Here is a 21,998-nt window from a genome sequence, read left to right on the forward strand (position 1 = left end):
CTCTTATTACAGTGAAAGGTCATAGAAAACAGTCATCTTTATAAAACTATTTTTGGATTCCTATTGTCAAGAACATAGGAAATGATAAATGCTTGTTCCAGTGAATAAATTAAAGTTCAGTAAGTAGCTGTGAACTGAATATTTTGCCCAAGATATACAAGTTGGTTGCAGATCTGGGATTTAACCATATGTGTATATCACACCTGACCATCAACCATGAGAGGTCTTCAAACAAACACCAATGTAGTTAAGGCTGCAAATGTACCTGCAGAGCAAAGAAATCACATGAAATTAGTTAAATCTAGTGCCTGGGTGGCTCAGTTGGTTAAGCATCAGACTCTTGGTTTGAGCTCAGGTCATGATCTCATGGGTTCATGAGTTTGAGCCTGCATCAGGCTCCATGCTATGAGTGGGGAGCCTGATTGGGAATCTCTCTCTCCCTCTCTCTCTGCCCCTCCCCGGCTCGTGTGCTCACATGCACACGCACTCTCTCTCTCTCTCAAAATAAGTAAATAAACATTTTTTTAAAAGTTTTAAAAAAAGAAAGAAATTAGTTAAATCTAGTGTAAGTAGAACCATATAAAAGTTTACTAAATTAGCCAGGCACATGTGCTTACACCTGCGTTTTCCAAAAATTATATCTGCAGAAATTAGCCTGTGGGGTCCAACTACACATTAGATAAGAGTCCTGTAATCAAATAAATTTGGCAAACTCTGAGCAAAACAGGATGCACTCAGCACACAGGAAACGTTCTATAAATATGTATTAGGTTTCTCAGAGACTTTAATATGAAACTGTTCACTGTAGCCCTCCATGAAGGGGATTCACCATTTTCTAAACATACTAGTATTTCACCACAGAAAACCCTCCAAGCACTTTGTTTACATGAAGTATTTCTTGGGATTAGTATTCCATGGAACAGACTTACAGCAAAATATGTGATTGCCACTTAGTGCCCAGGTACTGTTTGCCCAAGTGCACTTGCTATTGTCCCAGTAACAACTCGTCACAGAACAGAAAGAGACTATGAGTTGAATCCTGGGGAAAAGTCTACATTTGCAAAAGCTGTGATGCCAAGGAATGGATTTCTCAATCTGCCCCCCTCAGAAAGCTAAAACCAACTCTCTCTTCAGGAGAATCCCTCCTCTTCCTTTACTTCTAAACTGAAACTGAAAGCTGTTCACTGAAACTGTCATGAGTGACTCTGGCTATAAATAGGTAACAATAGAGATCTGAGAGAAATCAAGAAAAAAGGAAAAAAATTATATTCAATTTCTTTTTCTAATCAGAACATTAACACTTTTTGATCCAAGATAACCAAATATTAGAACTTTATACAGATACTAAAGCACAAGATTACAAAACGCCCACAAGACTCTGACCGAATTGAGGCCAACATATTAAACGGAATTACAGCTATCTTAAATGGTCATCCTCAATTAGAAAACAGTGTGCTATGATTGTGCTCAAAGTCATGACTAATATTTGAAGGGGAAAGCAACAGAAGACACTCCCAGGAGGGAGAGGTATCTTGTAATGTTTATGTCCACCTCAGTGCCTTAGATTTGTCTGAAAATACGTAAGGAAATAAGTAAAGGAATCCTCTGCCCAATCCCAGTAGCCAGGCTTTTATTTTTAAGGTTTGGGCCTTTTCCCCAGTGAGACAGAGATAGAAAGAAAGGGAGAGGGAAAGATGGGGGGGAGGGAAGGAAGGAGAGGAAGGGAGGAAGAAATGAGGGATGAGAGAGGAGGAAGGTATACGCCCACCCAGGCAAGCATTCCAAAAAGACTATTGTTTGTGATGATCTAACAAGGTCAAGGAGACCCCAGAGGGTCAAGGCAAGATTTTAGGGAATTGACCCAACAGTGGAGAAGAGGTGGAGTAGAAATAGGGGCTCTGTCCCTTGCTCTGGGAGAAGACAAGGAGTGTCGTAGTCCAGCAATGGCATGTTGTCTGCGAGCTGGGCCTGAGTGACACCAAGACCTCAAATGACCAGTGACACTCACAAACACAAGTCTCCTGGCACCAGGGCTTTGGAGAAGCAGCATAGTTCTCTGGAGCTAAGGCTGGAATTACCAGACAGAAGGAGGGAAATGAGGGCATCTCAGGGGCCTGCCTGGAGCAGTATTACCTGAGAGACTGAGGAGCTTGCCCCAGCAGACGGGACAGGAGGACAGTGGGGGCCACTGTCAGTTAACAACCAGAGGCCTCTCTATGCCATTTCCTGAGCCCTACAAGCTTCCCGCTTGCATACCACCCAGAGTTCTAGCACAACACAGACTTCACCAATTTCACTTACAAGAGCCTCGCAGCCAGGTTTTTTATGTGATTTTTTTAATAAAGATTATACAATATAGCTTGCCCATCAATCTTCTGGAAAAATTTACAATGGTTACCTGAACATTCCTATCAGCCTTTTCCTAAGGAAAGGCCTGTACTGCTTCTCCTGATTAAAAAAAAAAAAAAAAGAAAGAAAGAAAAAAGAAAAAAACCTACCCAATTACATTCTGGAGCATCTACAGCAATTTCAACTGAGCCCAAACTCTGGGTGTGATTTCATTTAGACATTACGATATGGAGAAATTAAGTCCAACTCAATAATTGCCCTAATACTCTTCACTTATTTGAAGTTGCCACATATCATATTTCTCTTTTCTTTTTCCCTGTGGCCCAACTCCTGGGCCACATCATTATGACCTAACTACTGAGTCTAGCACCTATGGGCATCACTCGCCAGCCAAGGTTGTGGTATCGTCCCACGGCTTGCAAGAAGCATGCCAATCCGGAACCGTAACACTTTTAGCCTCCTTTATCCTTGAACCACAAGAGTTTCTAAAATCCTCCCTTGAAGATATCCACCAATAAGCTTTACATCTCCCACGTGGGACCCAGTAAAGTCCCCCATCCTGACGTGGCAGCCTAAATCAGAGGCAGGCTCTGGAATCAGACATGTCTGTACTTGAATCCTAGATCTGCCACATCCTGGTCATATGACCTGTGTAAGGTACTTCACTTCTTTAATTCTGACTTTTCTCATCAATAAAATGGAAATACTGGTATCTATCTGAGAGGGTTGTCATAAAGATACGATGGGAGAATGATATAAAGCCCTCAGCACAATGTTTAGCATACAATCGGTGCATGAGAAATAATAGTTATTATTAGCCATAGAAAATCTAGGCCACTGAGCAAATACTCAGTTATTACTATAACTGCCTGCAGGAGTACTTTAATGTCTAGGAATGTGGTAAGCACCATGGTTAGTGCTAGGAATTAACTAAGCTTCTAAGTTACTTAGATATGTTTTTCGTGCTTTTTAAAACAGTTTCTAGAGCAGACATAATCACATTATGCGGAAATAAATGAAAATTCAGACTTCAGAGAAAATGCCAAGATTAAAAATGTCCCCAGCCATCATGTCACTATTGTCATTTTAAAGTCAGTACCATTTTTAAAGTAAGCAGTATCATTTTTAAAATAAAAATTAATAGTGACTTGATTACTAGTCAATTTTTTTTTAGAAAAGTTCTAGCTGGAGTGTGAGATTCATAACATTATCTTTGGAAGACTGGTAAATAATGTGCAAAAAAAAAAAAAATGTCCCTGGCCTTCTTCAAATAGAAATATTTCCTATTTAAGCATCAAATCTATGATAGATTTTTGAACCTTTGGCCAATACCTTTAATCAGTGATATGCTGGTGAATGTTTAACAACCAGCTCTCAGGGGAAAGGAGGCACCTGGTTTGTACAATTTGCCAGTTTCCATGGTGTGAAATACTCCACCCAGGCCTGTTTCAAACAAATAATCAGTTTCCAAAAGCCAGTGCCAGCCAGCACCACCACAGCACCCAGATAAGGAGTAGCGTTCATAATGGTTAGGTAGTCTACCCCAACAGGGTTGCTTACAAGGGAACCAAGGAATTAGCTCACAAGTAAAAGGCAATATAGATTTAAAAAATATACAGATTTTCTAGGAAAGTAACTGAAGCATCTTACAACAGGCTAATTCCACAGGTATTTTTCACTGTTTCCCTTTTGCACTCAAATTCCCCCTTAGTGAGAGCTATGCTCTTTCTGCATAGGTGGCTGACAACATTCCAGCCTTATATCAGCTTATTCTATAGTGACCTTGCTATCCTCTGAAGAATCATGCCAGACTGAGGGGCACCTGAGTGGCTCAGTTGGTTAAGCATCCGACTTTGGCTCAGGTCATGATCTCATGGTTCATGAGTTCAAGCCCTGCATCAGGCTCTGTGCTGACAGCTCAGAGCCTGGAGCCTGTTTTGGATTCTGTGTTTCCTTCTCTCTCTGCCCCTCCCTGGCTCTCACTGTCTGTCTCTGAAAAAGAAATAAACATTAAAAAAGATTTTTTTAAAGAGTCTTGCTAGACTAAAGTCTTCACTGGCTAGAAGGATCCCAGGTTCTCTCTTTATTCATTGAGGATCTTCCACTAATTTGCCCCATAAGACTACTGCTGTCTTCCCGTCTCCCTTTCATCAGTAAACCCACCACCCATGCTAATACCTTCTCTAGCCAGTAAGAGAGACAGGTTCTATGAATGGGAAAGAATTAACGATCCTTTAATAATTTGCTTATCTATTTGTTCTTGTATTTGGAAACAGAAGAACTTAGCTTTTAGGAATACCATTTTGGAGACAGCATGAAACCCCAAAAAACCTGTCTGTGCCTTACTTCTGGCTTTGAACTCCAATCTATCCCGAGACTACTTCACTGCAGGAACTCATCACTCAACAAATGAAAGGATTAAAAAAAGCAGAGTTTATAAATGAAAACAAATTTAATAACCTATTTCTCTATTAACTCATAATGCTGCACTTCCAACCTGTTTAATTGCTAAAAGACAAGCTACTGAATGTGACATTCATCATTTCTACCATCTGTCTGTAGGTTACACTAAAAAGGCAAATTACATTATTTCTTTGGCTTAGAAAAAAAACAAACCCAGCGCTAAATGGAGGAGTTTTACGCATGGATGTTGGTGATGATAGCAAAGCAATGAGAATGTACTTAATGCTGCTGAACTGTACACTTAAAAAATGGTTCAGGGGCGCCTGGGTGGCGCAGTCGGTTAAGCGTCCGACTTCAGCCAGGTCACGATCTCGCGGTCCATGAGTTCGAGCCCCGCGTCAGGCTCTGGGCTGATGGCTCAGAGCCTGGAGCCTGTTTCCGATTCTGTGTCTTCCTCTCTCTCTGCCCCTCCCCCGTTCATGCTCTGTCTCTCTCTGTCCCAAAAAAAAAAAAAAAAAAAAAAGGTTCGGATGGTAGAGTTTATGTCTTTTTTACCCGTTTTGGAAAACTTTTTAAAAACGTAAAGGAAAAAATCTATTAAGGAGAAGTTCTGCCACTCCGCCTTCCAAAGTTGCAACTAAGACGGTAAACTAGATTTTAAACAGATTTTCTTAAAAATAAATGAAGGGTGCCTGGGTGGCTCCATCAGTTAAGTGTCCAGCTCTTGATTTTGATTCAGGTCATGATCTCAGGAACCACGAGCCGGGCATAGGGCTCTGCACTGACAGCGTGGAGCCTGCTTGGGATTCTCATTCTCTCTCTCTCTCTCTCTCTCTCTCTCTCTCTCTCTCTCTCTCCCCTTCCCTGGCTTGTGCGCATGCCTAGTCTCTCTCAAAATAAATAAATAAACAGAAAGGAAGGAAGGAAGGAAAGAAAGAATGAAGGAAGGAAGGAACGAAGGCAGGCAGGCAGGCAGGCAGGCAGGCACCTTCAACACTGCCTGGGTCTAATTACAGCCTTCAGGCATAAGGGCACCGAGGATTAAGAAGAAGCTTTTGCACTGCTAGATGTCAATGCTATATGCTCATTTTTCTAAAAGTCTCTTACATTCATTATAATTAACTTCGTGGGCCAAACGGATACAGTTTAATCAGGAAAACGAACAGTCAAAAACTCAAAACCTACTGCATTCTTTGCCTCTCACTGGGTCAGGCAGGCCAGAGCAGTCCACTGCAGAATTCGGAATGGCAACTCTCCACCGGGAGCCGCTGCTATCACATTCTGTATATTCAAAGTGGTAATCTTTCTGCAAACAATCACAAAAACAAGCCTTTGTTAGAGCCAGTTTTAATGGGACGACCGTGCTTTCTCAATCACCCCCCAACCTGCGCACAAGCCTGATTCCAAACAGTACTCTCTGTTTGACTCTCGGTCTTACCCTATTGCCTTCACACCAAGCAGGGCTTTGTTTTTTGTTTGTTTGTTTATCAAAACTCTATCAGGCGGGGCACTGAGTAGGCACTGAGGATATGAGGAGGAACAGCCAATGCTCTCAAGCTGTGACCATTGACCTTGAGTCTCACCTCCTAGAAAAGCACACTACAGCACACTACCCTCTTTCTTTTGCAGATATTTTTAAGCTCCAAATAATTGACAGATATGATTCTAAGGGCTAAATAACACTAGGAAACTGAATACCACCCCTGTCCCCAGTTGTTCAAAGAAAGAAGAAACCATTCCCACTGACCTAATTCTCAGCTTAAAATTTAACAGCAGGTATAATAATTAATCATCTAAATGTTAGTAAAAGGCAGTTTTTTAAGCACCTTTCCCAGGCTCCATACACACCCACCACAGCAGGCTGCCGTCGATCACAGAATATAAAATAGACATTTATTACAAATGCCAAATTAAGACCAAACCCACTTAGCTCTAGCTTTTGGGTGCTTTGATGTTTTCACAATGACCCCTCCCCTGGTCAGAGCACATTACAACTGTGAGGTGCTTGAACTGAGGGAGAACAAGGACACAATGTCATTGGAGCATTTTAAGAATGAAAGAAATTCTAAATCCTCCCCCAAATATTTTCAGTTCAATATCCTCTTTATTCAGTGAATATCTTGGATGTGGCTATTTGGATTCATTCACTCTATTTTGCCTCCCTTACTGTATCAGTGACCAGAGAGAACAGAAAACTCAAGTCCTATCACCATCAGGAAATCAGGTGTGTGAGGTGGAAAGGTGTATGTGTGTGCGTGTGCTTACGCATGCACACGTGTGTACACAGAGAAAGAATATCACTTAAGAAATGGCTCCTGAAATCAAAAAGGTGTGGATTTGAACTCCCATCTCACTACACCAGGTACAATCTGTGTAATACTGGGCAAGCCACTTGACTTCTCAAAGCATCCATTTTTCATGAGTAAACTTAGAATATTTCCTACCTTGTATGGCTGTTGTGGAAATTATTTAAGATAATGCATGGAAAATGTTAGCTGTATCAGGCTACACTGAGTTAGCGCTTGATGGATGGTAGAGATATTATCCTTACTAAGGATCGTGAGGGTGATAGAGAAAGGAGGTAGTGGAGATGTGGTAAAGCACAAACTGTCTGAGTCTGTTTCCTCTGCTTCAGTTTCTGCATATACATAAGATAAAATGATAAGGGATCAGAAGGTAGAGAAGGTGGAATTATCAGGCTGGAAGCAAAGGTTTTTATGCTGCATTGAGACTCTGCCTCAGAAATAAAATTTAGTATACCTTCAGGCGATCCTCTGTGAATATTATTTTTCTACTCAAATATCTGACCACTCAAGACAACAGATAATTTGAGATTAAGTTGACAAGATCCTGGTTTCAAATATGGCTTACTGTCAGTTAAAGGCAAATCTACATACCTAAAAAAAAAAAAAATCATTAAAAGCAGCCAAATGGGAAAAATGTTCCAGAGGAAAAGTTGGGAAGAGGGAAGGAAGGAGGGAGGGGGGAAGGAAAGCAGTAAAAGTTCACTAAATGTAACTACATACCATGGTCAGACACAGAAGTCATCATAAAGTAAAAAATAAACAACAAAACAAATGGATGAAGAAACAACACACAACAAAGGTTAATTAACAATCCTGGGTTTCTAAAAACTAATCCAGGAAAGGACAAATAATTATTTGGAAATATGGTCAAAGAACATACACAACTCATTAAAGAGCGATACAAACTAAAAAACTTAAACCTCGACAAAGAAATACAAACAGTTTTCATCAAGTTGGCACATTTTTAAACTCATGTTTAAAAGTTTTCTAAGGCCTGGGTGACTCACTCAGTCAGGCATCTGACTCGATGTCTTGATGTGGGATCGAGCCCCACATCAGGCTCTGTGCTGACAGTGTGGAGCCTGCTTGGGATTCTCTGTCTTCCTCTCTCTCTGCCCTTCCCCCCGCTTCACAGGTGTGCACTCTCTCTCTCAAAATAAATAAACATTAAAAAAAAAGTTTTCTTAGACTTCAGTGCAGTAAAAGGGGCACTTGTGTGCCTCCCATCACAGAGTAAAGTGATGCAACCTTTCTGGAAAAAAGTGGATCAGTAGCTTTAAAGTGGTCAAAAATTTGAACCTCAAATCCCTCTGGTAGCACCCAATCTAAGGGGAAAAGACAGTTAATGTGGTCAGAGATTTATGTGCAAAAATGCTCCTCACAGCTTCCCTATAACTAGAAGTAGTACCATTAATAGCTGAACATGATAGAACCATACATTATTTACCTGACATTGTTCACATGCATCTACACATGCATCGGTACTCATAACAGTGACATGGTTCAGGAAGGACAGTGAACAATATTGTCATGGTTCAACTGAAACTCAGACTGGGTGAATGATTTAGCCAGAGACACCCAGCTACTATGTCATATAGCTAAGAGCAGAAGTCAAGCCTTGTGTTTATTTACCAGAGTTTTCAGTTTATATAACACCATTATGCTTAAAATAGAAGGTTACTGTTTTAAAATCAAAGGAATGGGAAAAGTTTCTAGCATCAAAGCCTGATGGTTTGACAAGTCTAACAGTGAGCCTGGGGATGTCGTATATTCAAACAGGAGATGAGAGCACGCAGAGAAGCAGAAACCATTGGATTCCCCCCTACGTTTCACAGTGCTGATGGCAACAAGCCCAACATGAGTATCACTGGGCCAAAATCAAGGTGTCGGCCTCCCTCCAGAGACTCTAGGGAAGAATCCACTCCTTGCCTCTTCCAGTTTCTGGTGGCTGCTGGCATTTTTTGGCTTACAGTCTCCACCTCTGCAATCACACTACCTTCTCCTCTTCTGTCTTATCTCCCTCTGCTTCATTCTCATAAGTACACTTGTGATTACATTTAGGATCCAGTTAGATAATAAAGAATAATCCCCCCATCTTAACTTATTCTTCGAAGTCCTTGTTTCCATAAAATATAATTCATGGGTTCTAGGGATGAGGACATGCCTGTGTTTTCTGGGCAGGGAAGGCACTATTCAACCTACTACAATCCACTCCCTGGCTCCAAAGGCACATGTCCCTCTCACATGCAAAATATATTCACCATATCCCAACATTCACTAAAGACTCAACCCATTATAGCACCAACTCAAAATCCAAAACATCATCTATATCTCATCAGCTCCAACGTCCCAGAAGTAAACCTCCAAATCAGGTATGGGAAGACTCATTATGATACACATTGAGGCAACATTCCTCTCCATCTGGCACCTGTGTTACCTGCTTCCAAAATACAATGGGTTTGGACCTTAACAACAGTTATAGACATTCCCATTCTAAAACGGATGAACTGAAAGGGAGAAAGGGAAGGAATAAGCCAACAGTCCCAAGTAATTTCAAAATCTGGCAGGACAGATTCCATTAGTATTCCATTAGAAACAATCCTCTGTAGTTTAGGGCTCCAACATCTGGGCCCAGAGCTCCACCCTCAGAGTCATTCTTAGGTTGTGGTTTTGGGTTTTTTTTTGCTTTGTTTTTTGAAAAGGAGAACATATTTGCAGCTGAGCTGGTTTATTAAGCTGTTTCTTGCCTGTAAAATTTTGGGATTCCAATGGCCTTCCTCCATTTCACCCCCCTCTGTTCCTTTCAGTTCAAGCTGGCGGTGTTTCTGCTCACGTTATCAAAAACCTTGTGAGTCTCCTGTGCATGTCACAAGATTCATTCCATTAGATGGAGGATCTTCCATAGATCTTTCCTGGACAGTCCCAGCCCTATTCCTGGCTTCTGCTGAGAGGGTTAAAAAGACCCATGAGTCTGACACTCAATTTCCTCAGCACTAGCAAAAGGTTTTCCAGACACATTCTTGGGCTTCTCTCCTCAGCGTACTTTCATAATGGCGGGTCTCCTGATTTTAGCATTGTCTGCAACCTGGACAAAATGAGAATTTCCCCAATCATCGAGTCTGGTTTCCTTTTTATTTAAGAATTCTTCCTTCAATTTGTCTATTTCCTCTCACATTTTACAAGCAGCAAGAAGGAACCAGGCCGTACCTTCAATACTTTGCTCAGGAATCTCCTCTGGAAATATCCAAGTTCATCACTTATAAGTGTTGCCTTCCACCCAAACATAAAACAAAATTCTTCTGCATTTTCCACTACTATATAACAAGGACCATCTTTCCTCCAATTTCCGATGGCATATTCCTCATTTCCTTCTCGGCCCTAACCAGTAGCACCTTCACTATCTCTACCAACATTCTGCTTAGGGCAGTTCACCTTTTCTCTACTGTGCTCCTCACCAAGTTCTCACTGAGTCCTCAATGGCAGAGTCTTTGGTACTCACATTTCTGCCAACAGTCTGTTCCATCCAACCCAGGCTTTTCCTACAATGTGCCTTAAACTTCTTTCAGTTTCTGTTCTTTACCCAATTCTAAAACCACTTCCACATTTTTAGGTACGGTTACAGCAGCTCCCCACCTCTGGGTAGTAATCTCTGAATTGGTTTTCCAATGGTTGGTGTAACAAATTGCCACAAATTTAGCAGCGTACAACAAAAGAAATGTCTTCTTACAATTCTGGAGGCCAGTAGTCCAAGCATCACTGAGGCATCAGCCAGGCCATGCTCCTTCTGGAGATTTCAGGGAAGAATCCATTCCTTGCCTTCTCCAGCTTCTGGTGGCTACCAGCATTTGTTGGCTTGTGGCCACATCACTTCAGTCTCTGCCTCCGTGGACACATTGCCTTCTTTCTCCTCCCACTGGGACTGCATTGAGGGCCCACTGAGATAATCTACTATCTCAAAATTCCTAGTCACATCTTCAAAGCCTTTTTTTGTTGTTATTTATCATGGAAAGGTAACATTCACAGGTTCCAGGGATTAGGACTTGGGCAGGGCAGCATTATTCAGCCTATCACAACCCACTATTGTAGAATGACCTTGACCAGCCATGCACTTACATAATGTCTTCCTTGTGTCTCTTGTTCCCACTTATTTGTATTAGGAAGTCTTCCCTATTTTCACATCCCACTGAGAAGATCCTGGCCCTCATATGTAAAATTCAGGTAATTTGTTATCATCGTTCCAAAATAATGATGCTGAGAAGTCTGACATGAATTCCAAAAGAAGACCTCAGAATAAGCTAGGAAGCTCAGAAAACTCTCTTTTACCACTGTCATTCAAGTTGCCAATTAGGAGATGAAAACATCAGTAAGAACAGGTCAAAGGCATACCATATTCTCTGGCTGTAATGGCAGATGTCATATGTCAATTAATTTTCCTAAAATTCTTTATCCTATCTGCCTCCTCCCAGTTACTGACCTCTCAAGGGCCACAGCTACTCTATGTTACAAAATGCTTAGGATCGCAGCAGGAAGCTTTAATGTGTTTATTCATAATTTAAAAATATTGAAATGCAGACCTATTTCATGAAGAGGGCAGCATTCAGGGTCAGGAATTTAGGTTGTAGCCCAAGCCAGATGGGTTTTAAATTATTTAATAGGCTATTTCATCTGGGATGATAACAGAGAATTTTCTTTAAAATGTGTTTCTGAAGGCAACCCTTAAATCCATACCAAAGATGTAAGCAATAGCGTGAAGTAGTAAAATCACTAAAGATACAATATATACTCCTCAAATATTCTTATTAGTATTCAAGGTACCAAATAAAGAGAGTTAATAGCAAGTAAGTTTTCAGATTTATACATAATACCCCAAAACTCTAGTCACAGACCCATCTACACCATTGAGCACTTCAGTGACCCCTTGGAAATGGGAATTTCCCAGGTGTTACAGAGCTATTAAAAAGGTAAATTTTTTCTTATACCAATGTAGAATACATGTCAAAGATTTTATGTATCATTAATTAGCAAGTCAATCCGTAACATGTTGTAACAAGTTCCAAGGAGAATTCAAAGAACAACCATTAGCTGGCAATCAGGAAAGCGAAATGAACAAAGAGATGCAGAAAGAGTAAATATCCAGAGGATGATGATGAATTAATTGCATTCCAAAGAATAAGACACACTCTCACCTCCATGGACAAGAGTCATCTGTATTACTATTGGTTTCCTACAACTCAACAGTGTTGTAAAATAGTTCAAAGACAAAGGTATAGGCCCCTAGAGCAACTGATCATTCAAGCAAGGGGCACCACACAGGACACCCAGTCATTTTTTCTGCCTATTTCAGCATGTTTCACAAGTTTTCCTGACAAGTTGCAGGGGCAAAAGTCCTGATAATTTCAGGGCTCCAGACAGTTTATTGCCAAACATAATGACATGAATCAGAGTGTGCTCTAAAAACAATGCAACATCAGCTCGCAAGCCACACTCTCCAAATCACAGACTGGACAAAGCATTTGGACCTACCATACACAAAAGATGGCAGCTACTTAGACATGTCTGCAAATCCCAGAATGCTGGGGCACGGAGACACTGCCCCAAATAACAAAATGATGGTATCCTTCGAAAACTTTGCAGTGTAAATATGTGGGAACCAGAGAACAACCCAAAAAGAAATAGAGCATGGAATTACTACTCATCACCAAACATTTAAGGAAAGATAATCCCTCAGTAGAAATCATGGTACTCCCCCCAGAAACACATGCTCACAAATAAAAACCTAGGCACAAACTCTCAAAAAGCAAAAACTCAAATTGTGTTCTCTTACAACTAAAACACAAAATAGCAGAATACGATGGAATAAACACTGGAGTCCCCAAGTGCCCCTGACAAACACTCTCCTTGACCAATCTTAAGGCGAGCTCCTCTGAACTCTCTTCCCAGGGAAGCCTTGGCCTTTGGGCGTCTGTGTTCATCCTTGCATCACCCAGTTTTAGAAGTCAGTTTACCCAGAATCTCCCCCACTTATACTTGATGGTTCCCCACCCTGCTCCCTGCCTATGAACCCCCACTTGTCCGTGCTATATTCAAAACCCAGCCCATTTCTCTACAACGTCTCTTTTCTGCTATTACAACTGTTCCAGAATAAAATCTGTTTTTACTCTTTGAACCACCAACCAGTTCTGGTTTCCCCTGACACCCCCAAACACAAAAGTTGTTTATATTTCAAAAGCCTCATGGCATCCACAAAAAGCTTGGGGTATTGCCTCTAAGCATGATGACAACTATTAGAATTTTACTACACATAGGCTAGCCAATGGTTCAAATAAATCTCACATATAAAAATAATACGCATATATACATATCTGGACAATACACACATTTTATATGAAACATTAACATATATAATGATTTATGCTTATAATAATATGTATCATTTTTATATGTTAACATTAATATATACCACTCTTTACTATGTGGCACTTGGTTTATTAAATAAGCACTATGGCCTAAGTGCTATGGGGAAGATCTAACATAATTACAACACATAGTCCTTGTACTCAGGCTTATTATTTTGTTGGGAGCAGACAGGACACACACGTACCATGTGATTTTATAAGAAAGCATAAAGATTAGGGGCTCCAGAGTAGAATACAAGTATCACAGGTCAGTGTTCAAATCAAAACTCCTTCTGGTGAAAATTACCAACAAACATCCCTTGACTCTCCCATAAGGTACAATGTTGTTCCACTTCTCAGTAAATTCATCGCAGTCTAAACCCTCTAGCAGATATCTACTGTAGAGGCTGTTTCAGGCAAACAGACTTGACCGATGGAACATAGAAAGGGCCGATAGTCAACACCTGGCTGAATACAGACAGGCCCATCAGGGGACCCACCTCAAAAAATCCATAGGCCATAACTAACCAATGGGCTACTTACAACCAGGCAGAGCTACCAATAAAGGGGAAGATTCGGGGGTTCCTGGGTGGCTCAGTCGGTTAAGCATCCAACTTCAGCTCAGGTCATGATGTCACAGTTTGTGGGTTCAAGCCCCACATCAGGCTCTGTGCTGACAGCTCAGAGCCTGGAGCCTGCTTCAAATTCTGTGTGTGTGTCTCTCTGTCTCTGTCTCTGTCTCTGTCTCTCTCTCTCTCTCTCTCTCTCTCTCTCTCTCTCTCTGTCCCTCCCCTGCTTATACTCTCTCTTTCTCTCAAAAATAAATAAATGTTTAAAAAAAAATTTTTTTAAAAAGGGGGGAAGATTCCATATGTCACCATACCTCCTCACCTTCCCCCTTTTAAAACAGCCCCTATCCACGGCCTTGCTGCAGACAGCCTCTCCTCTGCTGTCCTGCCTCCTGCTCTCTTGAGGTGTATTCTATAAACTTCTGTTGCCTTTGTCACTGCCCGCACCACCGACTTCCACCCAGTCAGTCGCCCCTCGTTTGGGGGCCCTCATCTGATCAGGAGAGACACCCCATTTAGACACCACAACTATTTCTTAGCACCCAAATGGCTTGCTTTTTAGGAGCCATGTTTTCTGGAAAAATAAGGGAGAATGTGCATGAGGTGACCTCATTATGTAATGATTTCAGAGTCAGAACAAATTTCTGTGAGCTGGACCACCTCAGCAGCTTTTGAGAAGAAAGCCCTAAAAGATAGCAGGGTTTGTATGCATTCTAGCCCTACCAGTTCCTTCGTGGTTAGTTTGATAGGGTGTGACAAACAGTGACACAAAGCCTGAAGGTAATATGCCTGAAGATATGCAGTGAAATACAGTAGCCTGAGGGTGGAGAGACAGATGAGCCACTGAGTGAACTAATAAAAGAACAAACGAAACTGCCTGGTCTTCTGTGGAAGACCTCAGGGGAACTCTGAAGTTTGTTCACGGCAGTGACCCATCAATGAGAAATTCAGTTCCGAGTAACCCCTAGAGTCAACTAAGAGGTGACCACGGTTAATTATAGAGACGCAGTAGATGAGCACACACTGTATTCAAAAGAATACAGGCAGTTAGAGGACTCAGGCCTCACAGAAGAAGTGCTAATACCTATGAGAACACGCACACAGGAATGGGACAAAAAGAAGCAAATATAATCCATTTTCTTCATATATGGTTCCTTCTCCTTGAACGTTTTTATGTAAAGCATTGAGAACAGCACACCCTGTATTTGATGAGACTGCAGCTCCTTTGGGAGGAAAGCTCTCGAATCTAAGTGCTCAGCAAACAGCTTGCACCCATATTTGAGACAGCGAAGCAGCAAGAAGGAAAAGGAATAGGAGCCTATAGGGCCTCACACAAATACTTCGACTGCACTCCAGTGAGTGAGCAAACTCATCCTACTTACATGCGAAGGTCCAAAGTGTGAGAATACTTACTGCAGACACACACGCATCTTATAATAAAAACTTCCTTAGCCCACATTATCAAGTACATGTGCACAGTAGCAACGTGCAGTAATATTTATATTCAGATTTTTCTTTTATAAAAGGAACGCAGAGTTACCATGGGAACCTAAGGCTAAGTGAAGTAATAGGTATCTGATCTATTTATGACACATCCTCTTCGCCACATTTGCAGACACTATTGCTTTTGTGAAATTATTTTGACAAAGTTCATGTTTTAAATTGGAGTTCAATGTCTCTCTGTGTAAACAGGGCCTCATAAGCAGTCGCTTCATTTTATAAATCAATATATATTTATTGAGCACCTCCCATGTGCCAAGCGTAGACACGTGGATGCTGGGGATACTGCAGTGAACAAAGCGGCCTAGTCCCTCGTCTCATTGGGCTTACATTTTAGTGTCAGTGAAAAGTGCCCAGGGCTTCTTGGAAGAATCCAGGCTAGACCATTTTCCTTCTATGGTGTCTCAATGCAAGTTTTTAAAGGGATAGGCAAAGAACTGGAAACAACAGACCTAGATCCCAATCTCACCTCTACCAGTGAGAAACTGAGCTAGGGAAATGGACAGGACCCCATCAGAGAAAAAGTTGGGTTTTTTTCCTTTGCTTCTGTTCCAGCTTCTATTCTTACTAGGATCTACAGCCCCACCCTACTCTGCACATGTCTTGTAATGCCAATATCGTATGTCCTCCTTGGAAGGGGCAAGGAGTCAATCACTTCTCTAGAAGAGATAACATCTAACAAAGGACCAGGTGAGAATGGCCAGAGACAGCTATCATAGGTGTATTCCAGACCACCAGAGCTAGACATCTCCACACCAAGGCCCCCTGGCTCCAAGGAATAACACCTGGGCTCTTGTCTTTGTTCTAAGCAGTTCCTGGATGCCTGAGAGGATATGTGCACCTGACCACCATCCTCAGTAAAACCCCCCAAACAAAGACAAGACTCATGCTTCTTTCCTGAGTCTCCCAGATGCTCTGTCCATATCTCCTCTCTCTATATCTTCAATAAACTTTGCTTTTACCTCCTGCTGGCTCACATTTGATTTCCATCCTGCGTGAAACTAAAGACCCTCTGGGCTGGTTCTACAAGATTGGGTCCTTAGGCCCAGCCTGCCTGCATCAAAATGTAAGACCTCAAGCAACTCAACCAACAGTATGCACTCAAGTTCCTCTTAATCTTTGAAAGAAAACTGTAGAATTATAGTCTATATCTCATATTTTCATGGCTCTTAATAAATGGGAACCAACTACCTCCTGTACTACCCTGCACTGTCAGGGAATAATATTCTAAACCAAGTCTACCCATAAAGAAATGAAGAAACTTCAATTTTCTCAAGTAGTTTATAGCTAGACATCTATAATAGTACCAATATTGGAAATGTTAACTTGAATACTCTCATAGAAGATACTGAGTAAAATGTATTAAAAAGCCTTTAAGGGGGGCACCTGGGTAGCTCAGTCAGTTAAGCGTCCGACTTCGACTCAGGTCATGATCTCATGGTTCATGAGTTTGAGCCCTGCATCAGGCTTGCTGCTGTCAGTGCAGAGACTGCTTCAGATCTTCTGCCCCCCTCTCTCTCTGCCCCTCCCCAACTCATGCTCTCTCTCAAAAAAAAATTTTTTGAAGTCTTTAAACACATGCAATCACTATTTTATTATCTAACTACATTTAAACTTGCTGAATTAAACATATGTTTGTCTTTGCTCCCACAAACCCACAAGAATTTCTCAGGAGAGTAAGGAGTAAAATCCTAACAGTTTAAAAAGACAAAGATAAAAAGATTAGAAGTGAAAATGACAATAGACGCAGATGTCAACAATTTTTTAGAAGACAGAAAGCCCAAGATGAGCTTTATCAACTTACCAAAGCAAGAAAATCTGAAAGCGAAGAGCTACATAGGCAGATGAAATGAGAAGAAAGCTGATTTGAGCCACAGGAACTCTCAGAACTGAAAGTACCAAATATCTCAGAAAGTCAACAAAATCTACGAACAAGACTGGTTGAAAACCTGTTTGAGAATATAGATCCCTTCCTCCCAATTCCCTTCCACATCATGACAAGAGATAAGAATTATTTCCTCTGGAAAAAGTGGAATAGGGAGTTTAAAGATTCGGGACATGAGCAAAACAAGTGGAAGGAAAGGCCTCTTGACGAAAATAGGGGACCATGTGAACTAAATACTGAATGATGAGATCTGCCTCAAAGACACTTACCCATCAACACTCAATGCCAACATCCAACCCAGCCACCTCCAACACCAGTGTCTTTTCCACTTGGGCCACCTTCCCTAAACACTAGCAGAACGACCTTCCTGCTCCCAAAGGAGCCCTCAGGGGCTGTGACACCTCACATTATGACAGTTACCCCTATCATTTCAACTGATTTTCATATATGCTTACCTTATAATTGATATTATCTAGAATCTCAATTTTGTCCCTTGTCCACAAATACGGTAATTATTTTTGTTATTAACAATAACACTCACATTTGCAGAACCCTGTAAGCTTTCCAAAATAATGCTTATAACCTTTTCCCACTCAAACGAGGCCACAGCATAGCCCTATGTAGGAGGCAAGTGTCTTAACTCTGTCATGAGGGCCACTGTCCTGTTGCAGTCACCATCTCGTGCCTCCTGGATGGCTATCACCAGCAGCCTAAGTGGCGTTCATCTTCTGCTCTTTCTCCCTCATGACGCTCTGCAGCCAGGTCTAATTATGTCATCCCTGCTCAAAACCCTGCAACAACTTCCATCTGGCTGAGGAAAAAGCACATAAAAGGTCTCTGTCTCTCCACATTTCGTTTCTCAACCTGTTTCATGTATGAAATATCGAAACAGGATATGTGCTACATGCTACACTCTTCCTTGCCTCCAGGCCCTCGCACAGGACTTGTTCTCTGCCTAGAAGGCTCTCTCTGCCCGTACCTAGTCATAACCTAAGGACATCTGTACAGTAACAAAGCACCATGTAGCAGCTCTCTTTCAGTCTCATCCGTCACATTTGTGGGACCAAGGGCAAGGGTCTGAGGTGTCCTTTCCTCTTCTATACCCACCCACACCTTAAATAGTCTCCACACATACAAGTGACAACGCCCGCTGCCCACCCGGTCTGTCACCACTGCTCCCACAGCCCACAGTCAGGATGCACCTGGGAAAAGCCCATGAAGGCCTCGGCAGCAGACCCAGGCCCTTAAAGCATACAGTTCAAAAGTCATGTCATCTAGAGCATGGCATACAAGGGTGGGGGGCAGGACATCCAGGTGGGTTCTTTGGCCAGGTGACTACGTGACAAGAAGAGGAACACAACTGGAAGAGGACAAGAATGAGGCCCTCTGCAGGTGGTAATGATCCCCACTGTATAACAACATCCACACAAAAAAGAATATCCTAGGAGGGAGGAAGAATCCGATCTAACTTTGGAGGGCTTTGTTGAGTGAAGGTAATATATTTTTTTTGTTTGTTTATTTTTTCCCCCTAACCTCAATTAAAACTGCACAGTGGTATGTAGAAGGCCAATTTTCCAAACAGGGAAAAGCCAAATCCCTGGAAATCCATCTATTCTGTCTAATTACACATGGCTGCAAGCTTATCTGTGTGTAATAGCAATTATACATTTTTTTAAATGTTTATTTTTGAGAGACAGACCGGGGCGGGGGGGGGGGGGAGGGAGGGAAGGAGGGAGGGAGAGAGAGAGAGAGAGAGGAGAATATGAGTTGGGAAGGGGCAGAGAGAGAGAGGGAGATAGACAGAACCCAAAGCAGGCTCCAGGCTCTGAGCTGTCATCACAGAGCCCGATGCCAGGCGCGAACCCACGAATCGTGAGATCATGACCTGAGCCAAAGTCAGATGCTCAACTGACTGAGCCACCCAGGTGCACCATCAACTATACGTTTTTTGATGTAAATTAGGCTGAAACTGAAAAGGCACCTTTGCTTCTGCAAAATTTGAGCAACTACTTATTATTTAATGAGCACCAAGAGAAACAGCATCAAAAGTTTCAAAAACGTATTAAAGGGGTGCCTGGACTTAGCCAGTTAAGCATCTGACTTCAGCTCAGGTCATGATCTCATGGTTCATGAGACTGAGCCCCGTACTGGCCTCTGCACGGACAACAATAGTCTTCTTGAGATGATTCTCTCTCTCCCTCTCTCTCTGCACCCCTCCAACACCACCCCCCTCAAAATAAATAAACTTAAAAAAATAAAATACAAAAAACTTGAAAACAATCTAAACGTGCAACAAGAGACTGATTAATAAATTATTGTATACTCACGACAGGATTTTATATAGTCCATTCTAAAATGATAATGCCAATGCCATATTTAATAAAAATATTTCTGACATTTAAGTATAATATAAAGGTTAAGAAACACTATGCCTGAACCCTTTTAAGGTACATGAGTGTATAATCAGTATATGGAAAAGTGACTCAAGGTATATATACCAAAAGGTTGACAATGGTGAACTGAATGATAAACATAGTGATTTCTATTTTCTCTTTTGTGATTCTGTATTTTCAAGTTTTTCTATAGTTAAAATGTGTTATTTTCTCTAAGTTGAGTTACTTGCTCTGCTAAGACAGAAAAAAGATGCTCATATTTCTCTTGACTTTAGGATAAGGTACCTGGTAGGACGTGCAAAAATTTGAAGGCTTTCACTGAAGGCTTATTCCATCACCATTCATTGGCACCTCAGTCTAGGTTAGTTTCTCTGATGAGTGTCAATCACCAAGCAAGGCTTTAAGGACAAAGGTCCCAAGACATAGGTCAGATAAATTCTGTACAAGGTAACATGGAAGAAAAGACCCAGAGCATAAGTACTGGATAAGCAGGCAGATAGAAGGAGGATTCTGCTACAAGGAGGAAAAAGAAAAATGGCAAGAGTCAGAAGGGAGGAAAGAGAACAAGGAGGTACAGGAGTTCTGAAAACACACCTGTGGGATTCATGAACTTGGGCCAGGAAGAGGCAAACTCTACATCTGAATCCAGCTAAGCCATTGGCCAAGGGCAGACAGAAAAGATTTATAAAAATAAATTTTAAATTCAAAAGCTAATAATCATCAATGCTACTACTTGAAATTGAGCTTTACTTGTAAAGAGTGTCTACAGAAATAGCAGAGGTGATAAGTGGCTCTGAACATTTTGACATCTCAATCATGTTTTTGCTTGCAAATTTTGTGAGCTGAGTAAAAATAAGCTGAAGTTCTTTTGCACTCAACTGACGCTATAAGATTCTCTCAAATAAACAGAATTTTTAAAAATCCTAATAAAACCTAATAACACTTATTGTCATAACTACACTCCTAGAAAACAACCTTAAAATATCTAATATCTATTAAAAGGTTTTCCTTTTTAATCAGAAAGAATAAAAGTTATTCTGTCTGACCAGCATCCTTTTCCCATTTCTATCAGGTAACAGCATGCCCTTGCCCTAGTTACATTTTGGGGAACTATTCTAAGATCCCATGCAGTTCTGAATGGGCAGCCTGGAACACCATGCTGTAATACAGACCTGTCATCTGGCCATTATTAGCAAATATTCACTGGTGTCAGCCAACGTACAGAAAGCCCACCACAACTTCTCTTTCCCAGCCTGCCCCAAAAAACAAAAGTCAAGACAAAACAAGACACAGCAGGTGGATTGGAGAAGAAAACCAAAACCCAAATGATAACCAGCACACTGGTTCTTTCTTCTTCCTTTCTCTCCTGGCTTTGAGCCAAAGATGGGCCAAGTCGGAGACCTGTCTGGTAGGTGCAAACTTCAAAAGCTCCAAGAGAATCCTATCTTTCTGGCCACAGGACCAAGAAAAGTGAACTCTGTTAGCTGGATAATGGTGGACAGGGAGGAGAGGACCATGGGCTTTGTTGTTTTTTTTTTTTTGTTTTTTTTTTTTGTTTTTTGTTTTTTGTCCCTCGTTTTCCTCTTCCAACCTTGCCCCGAGGCCAGCCCCAGTCTTAGACCTGCACTGATGACACCACAGTGACCCAGGAAGCTGACACTCCAAGAAAAAACCCATCTCTCTGGATAAAAGAACGAAAACAGGGGATTCTGCTGTGCAGAGTTTGGGAGAAAATCCTTTTTCTTCTCTCGCTTTCTTCTCTTGCCTCTTTACCCTATTCAGGAAGAATCACAGATAAGTGTGGAGGCTAAAATATGCAGTAATCCCATCTTTCTGGCCATAGGAAGTAGAAAAAGGAGTCCCTGAGGAAATATCCCAGAGTGACGGCGAAGGGGATCTCCCAGTTCTGTGTGTGGACCCACACAAGCCCCAGGCTCACCTCCAAGCAGGCCCGTGTGGAATAGAGTGAAAGAACAGCACTGCCACAGAGAACCCAAGTAAGGTATAAACCACCACTCCAACTAAACCCTGAGAGGCTCAAGCAGGAGGCAGAAACTCCAACCACCGAAAATAAAAAATAGACAATGTTTTGAAAACTGAATTAACACCGGAAATGCCACGTACAAAAGGCGGTGGTCTGAACCTAACCATGTCAGCCGTCTGCTAAAACAAACAAAAAAACTCTACAGAGAATTTTT

General features: G+C 41.6%; 1 protein-coding gene across 2 annotated transcripts in view; it reads right to left on the minus strand.

Annotated features, from left to right (window-relative positions):
- Nucleotides 1–21,998, minus strand: part of ELAPOR2 (endosome-lysosome associated apoptosis and autophagy regulator family member 2) — a 181,513-nt gene that overhangs the window by 86,600 nt on the left and 72,915 nt on the right. For both annotated transcript variants that reach the window (XM_045052322.1, XM_023250311.2), the window contains exon 2: nt 5,938–6,058. In XM_045052322.1, coding sequence (XP_044908257.1) covers nt 5,938–6,058 — 121 coding nt within the window. The remainder of the gene's footprint in view (nt 1–5,937; nt 6,059–21,998) is intronic.

Source organism: Felis catus, chromosome A2 (genome assembly GCF_018350175.1).
Source record: "Felis catus isolate Fca126 chromosome A2, F.catus_Fca126_mat1.0, whole genome shotgun sequence".
In the NCBI taxonomy this organism is placed as follows: domain Eukaryota; kingdom Metazoa; phylum Chordata; class Mammalia; order Carnivora; family Felidae; genus Felis; species Felis catus.